This window comes from Poeciliopsis prolifica, unplaced genomic scaffold (assembly GCF_027474105.1).
Source record: "Poeciliopsis prolifica strain line A6 unplaced genomic scaffold, Auburn_PproV2 SCAFFOLD001, whole genome shotgun sequence".
In the NCBI taxonomy this organism is placed as follows: Eukaryota; Metazoa; Chordata; class Actinopteri; order Cyprinodontiformes; family Poeciliidae; genus Poeciliopsis; species Poeciliopsis prolifica.
Genome location: NW_026562376.1, coordinates 19,893,160 through 19,903,927, shown reverse-complemented (window position 1 = coordinate 19,903,927; position 10,768 = coordinate 19,893,160). Strand labels below are relative to the sequence as shown.

The 10,768-nt window shown below is 43.1% G+C and overlaps 2 protein-coding genes across 2 annotated transcripts in view; one reads left to right on the top strand and one right to left on the bottom strand.

The window, feature by feature from the left end:
- The window catches only part of asb13b (ankyrin repeat and SOCS box containing 13b), a 37,014-nt gene extending 34,303 nt beyond the window's left edge, over positions 1–2,711 (bottom strand). The window contains exon 1 of the mRNA XM_055041035.1: positions 2,630–2,711. The gene's annotated coding sequence lies outside the window, so the exon portion shown is untranslated. The remainder of the gene's footprint in view (positions 1–2,629) is intronic.
- Positions 1,951–8,849, top strand: LOC129366910 (transcription initiation factor TFIID subunit 3-like). The gene is given in 10 exon segments (XM_055041009.1): positions 1,951–2,290; positions 2,657–2,896; positions 3,970–4,127; positions 4,130–4,393; positions 4,396–5,569; positions 5,572–5,798; positions 5,879–5,961; positions 6,684–6,954; positions 7,116–7,222; positions 8,036–8,849. Coding segments are annotated over 10 exon segments (2,805 nt in total). The 5' UTR covers positions 1,951–2,124; the 3' UTR covers positions 8,151–8,849.
- The last annotated feature ends 1,919 nt before the right edge of the window (positions 8,850–10,768 follow it).

The following is a 10,768-nucleotide window of genomic DNA, read 5'->3' as shown; positions in this document are numbered from 1 at the left end:
TTGAAATACCCCAAGTTATTATGACAGTGTTCTTTTTTGGGAAAGACCATAACTAAGCAGAGCATGATAGTAAAGAAGGAAAATGATAAATGGTTAAATGTTCTTTTACAAATATAAATCTCAAAATTGTGCTGTTTGTATCCATCAAATTATACTCTGAAACTTGGATAGTCCACCATGGCTGCAATTTCATTTTAACTCCAGGTGTTCTCTAAAGGTATCAGTGACATTTTAGAGAATATTGGTGAACAAACAGCATCATATAAAAAGCATTAGAACAAGGACAGGTCAGGAGTGATGTTTTGAAGAAGAGACACATTCCAAAGACCTACAGAAATTGCGGCACAAGTTGTATTGGAGTCAGGAGGGATAAACACAAATCCACACCATTAATCCATTCATTTTCCCTCATAGAAAATCCCTTGCATTTTTCTTCCGTTTTACATTTATGCGCTGCGTCTTGGTTCATTACATAAAATCCTAACAGAATATATTAAGTTTGAGGTCATAATCGGGCTAAAGAAGGTTCAATATTCAACTGAATATTTACCATAATGTCAGCTTTTCTTGCTTGATTTATGTCTTCAGGCATCTTGGGCATGTCTCGGTTTTATGGTGACTGATTGATAAACGGCAGATGCAGAAATGCTATAAACATATTCAAAGTATTGATGGCGTCAGGGTTGAGCAATGTCTAGCCATCGTTTAAACCCCTTCTATATGCAGGGTTGCTATCAATTCAGATAATTTTTTTTCCCTTGACTACTTTTATTCTGTATGTATTAATGCTAATCCTGAAAATTGGGAATTGTGGGAATGGGAGGATTTGAAGTGTTTTAGATGTAATTCTTGGTTATTCTTTGACCTCCTAAATGAGTTCACAATGTACTGGAGTAATTTTAGTATTTGAATCACTGCTGGGAAGGTTTGCCGCAGTTTTGTGTTTTTTTTTTCCATTTCTAGATTATCGCTTTTACTGTCGTCTGTTGGTTACCATTTTCAGACAGATGGAATGAATCTGTGATTTTTTTTTTCTCATCTGCTTTTCAATTTTCTTGGATCTGGGCACAATGCTTTTTGAAGTATTTTATCCCACTTGATATTAGTACCATTCAAGTGTTCAATTCATCATTTGAAAACCGCAGTTTAATATTTGTCTTTGTCTAACAGTAAAATTGTTTGATGATCTGAAACATGTAGGTGTTGCTAAATGGAAGCATTTAATGTCGGTTTTAATGTCACTACAAATCACTGGGCCTTATTTTTCAGAATAATCCAGCACCACCTTGTGGAAGACTATAGAAGGTGCAAAAACGGTGTGCTGTTCGGGACTGAGCCGACTGGATTGGTCGGTTCGTGTCCGAGACCGATGACCATTTTTTTTCACACGTGACATTAATATTAATCACACACTAATGAAGGATAGCCAGTTGTCACTCTGCCTTAAGCTCCGTGTCTCACTCGCCTATCATAAGGAGTTAAAGCTCATTATAAAAAAAGAAAAAAAATAACAAAGGAAGTGCAGTGTTACACTGTGTGATCATTGCGTACTGTGATGATAAAATCAATCAATCTGGGATAAAAAAAAATGGAGTGAGTTAAAAAATTACTGAAGCCAAGATGAGGATCACCAGGATGAATCAAGGTGAGGAATCATTTATAGACAGCATATTTGATGGAAAGAGACATATATGTTATAGATTGTTGTTTGTTTTGTGGGTGTGTGTGTGACATCCTGAAGTGTATACGGAGACTGTCCATATATGCAACAGTCTACCTAAACTAAAGGCAAATTAAATAAAATCAGACCTAATTAGAAAAAAACCCGAAACATTCATCTGGCTTTGCTGACTTTAGCCAAAAGGTTCGGATCTCTTCGAATCTACCCAATTCCCATCCCTGACTAACCATCACTTTTGCGCATGTGCAGACTAGACCTCCGGGATGGAATCAAGATGGCGGCTCTGGCGATAGCGCCAATATATCTACTAAAGTAAATGTCCCAAACTAACCGAGATAGTGGGTTTCGCTTGGTCCGTTGGGGGTTAGGTGAAACATGAAGACCGGGGGCATGTCTTTCAAACGGAACTGAGGGGTATTGATCACCGTAGCGAAGCCAGCGAGATGTGCGAGAACTATGCCCGCTCGCTGCTGCGTGTTTCGGTGGCGCAGATCTGCCAGGCTCTGGGCTGGGATGCGGTGCAGCTCACAGCCTGCGATCTGCTGTCCGATGTGCTACACAGGTACATCCAGCAGCTGGAAAGGGTTTGCCATCGCTACTCTGAGCTGTGTAAGTTCTCTGTTTCATACTCTGATGACTTTCTTTTGCTCCAATAAACCAGAAGTTGTCGATCACGTTGTTGTTGACTTGTTCCCTTCAGTAGCGCCCCCTAGCGGAGGTTGATGTGTCAAAAAGTACAGCAACTGAATCCCTGACCGGCTTCCACGCACCTCAGTGGTCACTATGCTTACTTTACAGTTATTTTCACTAACAACAAGAGTAACACGCTTTTGGTTTGTGTAATTTCTCTGAAGTGTTCATTTAGGTCACTCTAAAACGTGTTGATCATCTCCAGCTTCTGCTTTCAGTCAGATTATCCAACCCTAAATTGACAGATTAAAGGTTTACCTTCTTGTTTTGATCCCGTGTCTGTAGACGGAAGAACGGATCCGGTTCTGGACGATCTCAGCCAGGCCTTCAGACTGATGGGGGTCAACCTGAGCGAACTGGAAGACTACGTCAACCTGGAGGCCGTGGCGTTCACCCATCAGACGCCGCTCTTTCCTCTCAACAAGAACAACGTCCTGCAGTTTCCTCAGCCTGGAGTCAGAGATGCAGAGGAGAGAAAGGATTATATCCCAGAGCACATGCCGCCTCTGGTCTCCTTACAAGAAGGTCAGCATGCTTGGTGACTGCAATACTGTGAAAAAAGAGTCATTCTCCCTTCCAGATTTCTTCTGTTTCAAATGTTTCTGAACACAGTGCAAGTTTTTACAACAAAGATAATGAGACCAACTACAATGTTGATTTTCTGATGACTTGTTTTCATTTATAAAGGAAATAATCTGTCCAACCAAGATGGACTGTTATTACAGTGTAACCATCACCCAATAACTGGTTGCTTCACCCTTGATGGCGATAGCTGCCATCAAATGATTGAAAGTGAGCCTGAAGCTCAATAATTATTTTCAATTCTGCAGATTATTTTCTTGAAGGTTAATTTTGTTTGTAGAAACTTCATAATCCATTTTATTTCTGGTTTCCATTGTAAGTTGTTTTTATTTATTATTCTTGGTTATCATGATTAGTTTGGATATTTAAAGTTCCCGTGTTAAGGGCTTTTTCTAAAATTAACATGTATTGGTCTTTTTCTCCAAATATATCTGAGGCCCAGCTGACCCAGCATCTTTACCATCACTGTGTTGATTTATTAAATGGGAATCTTTAAGGAGGTGCATCCGCCAACAGGGTTCCCAATAGGTGCGGCTTGTTAAGGTCTGCAACACTCTGCTCCAAGTTTGCAAATTAAACTTGTGCTGGTATTTGTTTTAGGAATCCAATTTAAAGGGTGAGTCCGTCATTTTTTCTTTGGAGTAAATTTGACTGTCTTTGCTGCCTTCTGTGCTCTGAGTGTTTCAGGGTTTTTATAACCGTGCAGTGAACAAAAGCTCTTTCACATCATAAAGGCTCATCTTATACTGCTATACATGCCCAGTTAGTCTAATGGTGTTGATTCAGAAAATGAATTCTCTAAGCTGCATGTTGCACAACTCAAAGTGACATAGATTGGGTTTTAAAATGAGTGAACATGCTGATGTTTTTCTTTAATGCTCTCAAAAGCCCTGTTGTCACCTGTGCATTTTCTGACAAGATGTTCACAAATTTACACACCAACCTTTCCAGGGTTAGAAATGGGTTTTAAGGTTGCTAGAGTTGCTTATTTGGTTTGTTTTGTCTTTTCTCAGCAGAAGAGGAGGAGGAAGAGGTTCCTCCTGACATGGGGACCTCGGCTGAGGCCATGCAGGTGGCCTTGGAAGAAGACGAGGATGAAATAGACGAAGACGAAATGGTCAACGACGAAAACCACCCGCTGAAGAGACACCTGGACAGTCCCGACGCGGCCCTGGCATGATGCCCACCTCCAAGAGGCCACGGATGTACCCTGGTCTCAGCCCAGAGTGGGGCGTGGAGCCCAGGGAGCCCCTGACCTCCCTCAACACTCAGCGCGTCCCGCCAGGCATTTTGCCTTCCCACGACAGCCTCGACCCCCTTTCGCCTGAAACCCCATCCGGGCCCCTGCCTCCTTTCAGGCCTCTGCCGGTCCTACCCAAACACTCGGACCAGAAGGCGCTCGCCGTCCCGGTTAGAAAGCCTAAGGTCTCGTCCCCGGCAGGCAACGAACTAAGTCCCCGAAAGGGGCGCTTCCTGTTGCGGTCGCAGGCAGTCCCATACACTCTCCAAAACCTTCTAAGGAGCGGAAAAAGTCCCCGGGCAGGACCAAGAGTCCGAAAAGCCCAAAGAGCCCGAAGATGGGCTCGCTTAAAGCGCCTCCAGCTCAGATCAAAGCGGAAGCTCTGCACAAGCTGTCCGCTCTGAGCGAGAGGATGGGGAAGGATATCGTCCACCAGCGTCCGGTCGACGACGACCCCCAGTTCCCCGAAGTCTCGTTCAAGAAGCTGGAGCCTGACAACACGGCCATCGACGACTCTATCGACGCCGTGATAGCCAGAGCGTGCGCCGAGCGCGAGCCCGACCCCTTTGCCTTCTCCTCTGGCTCTGACTCAGACAGCAACGGCTTCTCCAGCCCCAGGAGGCTGACCATCATGGAGCCGTCCACGCCCAAGATTCCCGCCGCCATCGCCGCTTTCATGAAGGACACTTCGACGCCGCTTCACCCACACGCCCACGTCGGCCTCGGGAACTGGACTTTGGACGATTCGATCAACGAAGTTGTCCGCAAAGCCAACCAGGGCGGTCCGTCGGCCCCACATCCTCCTCTTCCTCCCCTTCCTCCCCCCATCCCAGCCGAGTATGTGTCGTCGGGATCGGCGTCTCCGCCCACCCCAGAGCCGCTGCTCAAGGTGTTCGAGGAGAAGAGCAAGATCACGCTGCCACCGCCTGATGTGAAGAAGAAGCTAAAGAAGGACCTCAAGACCAAGATGAAGAAGAAGGAGAAAGACAAGCCGAAGGACAAAGATCGGGAAAAGGACAAGAGCAAGGTGAAGGAGAAGAACAAGGAGAAAAACAGGGACAAGAACAAGGAGTTCGCCAAGGAGCTCAAGATGCCTTGGAAGGATGTCAAGGGTGACGACCTCTTCATGCCGCGAGAGTTCACCCTGCCGGAGGTCCCCGTCAAAATAAAATCAAGAGACGGAGAGGGCACCAAGAAGGAGAAGGATAAACACAAAGACAAGAAGAAGGACAAAGAGAAAAGCAAGAAGGACAAAGACAAAAAGGAGAAGAATAAAGACAGGAACAAGGAGGACAAGCAGAAACAGTCGGCGCTGTCGACCTTTTCCCTCAGCGACCTCCCGCCGCTGTTCAGCCCCTCGACCTGCCTGCGGTTGCCCCCATGCTGCCGTCATTAGCGCCCATCCTGCACGACAAGGAGGTGAAGAGCAAGGAGAAGGAGAAGAAAAGAGACAAGAAGGAGAAGAAGAAGAAGAAAGACAAGGACAAGGAGCGAGACAAGGCCAAGGAGAAGGAGAGGGAGAAGGAGGAGAAAAGGAAGGAAAAGGAGAGAGAAAAGGAGAAACGGGAGAAGGAAAAAGAGAAGGAGAAGATTCGTCTAGAGAAGGTAACCGTTGGCTTGTGTTTGTTTGTTTGTTGTTGTTTGTGCGGCGGCTGCTAACGGTAACGCTGCTGGTGCCATCCCAGGTGAAGATGGAGACTCCAGTCGTCTTGCCGTCTCCAGTCATTCCCCGGCTGACCCTCAGGGTGGGAGCAGGTCAGGACAAAATGTAAGTCTGCCGACGTTTCCCACAATCCCCAATTCCATCCAGAAACCCGTAGTCTCTTGGATTACCTGTATATCACAGGCGAATCTCAATAAATCAAATTGTTGAATAGTTCAATTGAAGTCAGGTTATTCAATTCAAGTGTGGAAATGAATTGTCGCATCGATTCATTACACAGTACCTCACACATAAAGATACCTGCAGCCTCTGCTCTTTTTTTTTTCTACCACACTTTTTCCCTCCACTAACTTTCTATGAATTTTTTACAAACTTGTCTGCAATTTAAATATTTTCACCTTTTCTTTTCTGGAATTAAAGTAGATTTTAGGTTGTTTTGATATATTTACCAAAACTCATCTCTGGTGGTAGAGTTCAGTTTTTTAAATGAACTTTGTGACAAAGTCAAGCACAACTATAAAAATATAATACAGTAACCAATTATGAAACAGCAATAAACATTGAATTTTGTCAAATGCCACCATCAAAATCATCAAGCAAATATATATGAAAAATATGGATCAATGTTCCAGTTATTATCACCTGAGTTTTCAGCTCATTGTTTCAGCAGTTTTGCAGTTTTCCTGAAGTTTGTTCCACTTTAATGGAGCGTAGAAACCGAATGCTGCTCCTCCATGTTTGGTTCTGGTTGAGTGGATGCAGAGCAGCCCAGAACCGTCACACAAAGATGTCCGGCGGTTCACGCTAACCTGGGTTTGTTTCTCCAGCGTCATCAGCAAAGTGGTTCCAAACTCGGAGCCCAAGACCCCAGGAACCAAGACTCCTGCTGCCAAGTCGGCCCCCGGGAACCGTCCCCGGACGCCGCCTCCTCCGCCGGTTCTCCCCCCAGTGGTTCCCATTCTGCCGCCCGCCTCCCCGCTGCAGCCCGCTCCTGCCCCACCAGCGTCTCTGCTGCCTCTGCCCTCTATGCTGCCCCCTGCAGCCTCCGTCAAGCCACCGGTCCGCAGCGTCGTAACCGAGACCGTCAGTACTTACGTGGTGGGTTTCCATACCGTATTTTACCGCAGTGTTGTTTGGAGAACTATGAATTATTGTACCTTAAAAATAATTAATCGTTTTGCGTGAATCTAATAAATCTGCATAATAGCTGTTAAGTTGAACCCCTTGGGAATCCTCTGTGGTGTCCGTTTGTGTCCCAGATCCGGGATGAATGGGGAAATCAAATCTGGATTTGTCCTGGATGTAACAAACCGGATGACGGCAGCCCAATGATTGGATGTGACGATTGTGACGACTGGTACCACTGGTGAGAGACGCGCTAATTAACCTTTTTAATTTCAATTATTGAAGTAATCGAGATTACTTCAATAATGATTAACCAATTAATCATTAACACGAGTACACAGACTCAAAAAGAGTCTGCGATTTGCGAAACAAATCAACACATTTAGAACAGAAATTAAGCCAAATATGTAGAAAAAATATATGGATTTCACATTTGAAATCCATATATTTCCTCTTTGTCTGTTGATATGTTTCACCCAAAACTCCTCAAGAGGCATTTTTTAAATATTCACCTGGTTCAAATTCATTGTTGTTGCTTTTTAGGCAATAAAATGTTTGTTTCTTATTTTAAAAAGGAATTTAATCATTTTCTAATTTCTGTCTTGTTATGCAGTTCTAATATTTTCATAGAAAAAGCTAATATCATAGTTTAATTTTTAAAAAGATCTGCACAATATGCCGACTTTTCTTATCCGACTAATTGATTAATCATCAGAATAATCGACAGATTAATAAAATAATCGTTATTTGCAGCCCAACTCTTAATTAACTAACGCTAATGAACACTAAACTGAACTAATTTTCTCCAGTCAGTGTATTCAAAATAGTACATATATTCTTGGTTAGGCTATTATAATTAAAGATGAACTACTTCTACACTTTTGGACCTTTTGGACCTTCATGGTCCAAAAGTGAGACGTTTCTGACTCATTCAGAACTTTACTGGTTAAATCTGAATTGGTTCGTTAGGACAGCCAAACGTTTCCACGTCGCATCAACCCGAATGCAGACCAACCCTCACTGTGTGAACTCCTGTCTCCTCGTTTCCGCTCAGGCCTTGTGTCGGGATCCTGACGCCGCCCCCGGAGGACCAGCCGTGGTTCTGCGTAAAATGTTCCAGCAAGAAGAAGGACAAAAAACACAAGAAGAAGAAACACAAACCCCACTGAGACTATGCAAAGAAAAAAACTAACGGACAGATTTGGGACTTTCTCAACTATAAAGCCATTATTGATCGCTGGCGGCACTGCTGTAAAAAAAGAAAAACAAAACGAAAGAATAATCCGCGGCTGACGGTAACTTTTGGGGGTTGTTTTTTTTAAAAAGAGGTCAGCCGCTATGCATCGTGAGTCGGGGAGAGATTGGAGGAATCGGCTCCAACCAGCACATACTCAGCCTTACTCCTGCTGCGAGGCTGTTCTTCCTTTATCAGCTCTGAAAGTTTGCCGATTATTATTATTTTTTCGGAGAGATGTTTCTGTTTCCTTCCAGTCTTCTGCAGGACGGCCGGGCCTCACCGCCGGACCCTTCTGCGGCTTCCTGCAGTACCATTGAAATGTCATGTATATAAAGATGATTGCGCCAGGCATGTATAAATATGTAAATACCACCTTGGAAGCAAAGTGCGTTTTCTTCTTAGGATCGTCTCGTTTGAACCACTTTCACTTAGCGGTTTTTAAAATCCAACCGTTTTTTCCTTGTAATTTCTGTACATTTTTTTAAATTTGAACTTTGTATTTTTATTTTTTTTTTCTTCACATGGATTCTTGGAGTCATATACTGTAGCTGTGCTCGTAATGTAAATCATTTTTGCTGATATTTCAATATTAAAGGTGAACAGTCTGTGCGTCCACAGACTCAGAAGGAAAGTGTCACATCTGCATCATTTTTACATCTACGCCTGCTTGCTAACACTTTTCTTTTTTTTAAAGAATTAGTTTGAACTTACTTTGCAGAAACAAATTTAGAAATAGTAGAACATAATGTGTGCATTAAATGCAATTTTAAAAATAATGCCCCTTCTGCCATTTGTAGTTAAAATGCTCCCGTCTCTTCCATAAATGACCACACGGTGTCACTCTTGAGGCGCATTACCGGCTCCTGTATTATTGTGAAACTGTTTTCCACCTTTAAAAAAGCATGAAGATAAGCTAAGAAAACACAATTAGGTCATTTCTTTGTCTTTATTATTATTCTCATCTATTCACTGTTCATTTTGTTCAAAGATCTGCAGCTGAACTGCCTTTTGATTTGAGGGAAGATGTGACCAGATGAATTTTTTAAAGCTTATATAATGTTTATTAATATTCATCAACTTTTTCTAAATCTTCTTTTGTTAAATTAAACTTTGGTTACCCTTATGTCACTATTTCTGCTAAAAACAGAACGAAACTAAACCTTTTAGTATGAGATTATAATGCTGCAACGAGAAATGAATTATATAAGAGTTTTTATTTGCCTTCATAATTGAAACAATGGCAACTAAAATCTCTTTATTGGATACAAATAAATAAACGGAGCACACATTTGAACAACATTCACTGAAAGAGAGGATGGAGGATTTGGAAAAAGTGGAAGGAAGTTTGTCAAACTCACTTTATTAACATTTTCTAAGTTTGACAACTTAATAAACCAACTCAGATAAACCTAATTTATCTAATTTACGTCACCTTCCGTCTTCGCCTGTTTTTTTTTATTTGATTACTCGTGACCGTTTAACTCAGTGAAGTGAAGTTGGATCACTCCAATTTCTCTTCAGAAATGACGGCTCCAGAAACCGTTTGAGGGGCAGAAGAGGAAACGAGGTCAGCTGATGGATTCAAAGCACAGCTTCGAGTCAGGCCGTCTCCGAAAGACTGTGTGGCCTGAACGTCTCTGGGGTCAAAGAGACGCCGTCGAGCAGGACAGGACGCACCCGCTCTGCAGACTAAAGGCCTTGAAAGTCTGAGGGGAAGACGATGCTCCTCTTTCAACAACTTTTGGGAGGCTGTTGTTTATCTGTCCCACCGATTGTGAGAAGGTTAGTGTGGGTTGGAAAAAATGTTATTATTTCTTGCTGTTTCTAATGTTTATACCTCTTCATAACTATGAAAATTGTTCTCTTTAGAAACAGCCATTTTGAGATCCTGATGTGCTCAATAGCGGCTCGCTGCTTCCTTTCACTTTCAGCAGGAAACGCCCGTCACACGTTAAGCGAGTCACAAGATACGCGACTATTGCTGCATACAGCAGTTGTTAAAAATGTCTTGATGAAAGCCCAGTTTATGTCGGAAACAGTATTTCCCCATCTACAGATTTTCTCCTCCTTTTTAAAGCCTAGTCGCCTTTAGATCGACAAACAACATAATCACAAGGAGGAGTTTTTATGTAAGACAATTTCAACACACTTGGGTGTGCAGCAGAACAACAACCACCTCTGGACAGCTCCAAGGAAGCCAAATGAAGGTTCTGGAGTGGCCCAGTCGATGTCTGCAGGTGGAATCTCGTGGGTCCGCTCACGTTCTAAGGATTCCTCAAACTTCCTCCAGAGCGACGCGAGACACTCCCCGCCAGCATCAGACTTGACGACTGATGTTGCTGCCAACCAGTTTGAGGGGTGATTGCTTTTCTCAAACTGGGTCTGGTTTGTTTTCATGTTGCCATTTGAAAACTGACTTTGTATTTTTTGGGGGTTTGGTTATCTGTCCCTAATGTTGAAAATCTGGTTGATCTGAAATGAGTAAGTGTGACAAGAGGCCAACATCACACTGTACACCTTTTGTCTTCGCCTGATTTTTTTTTTGTTTGT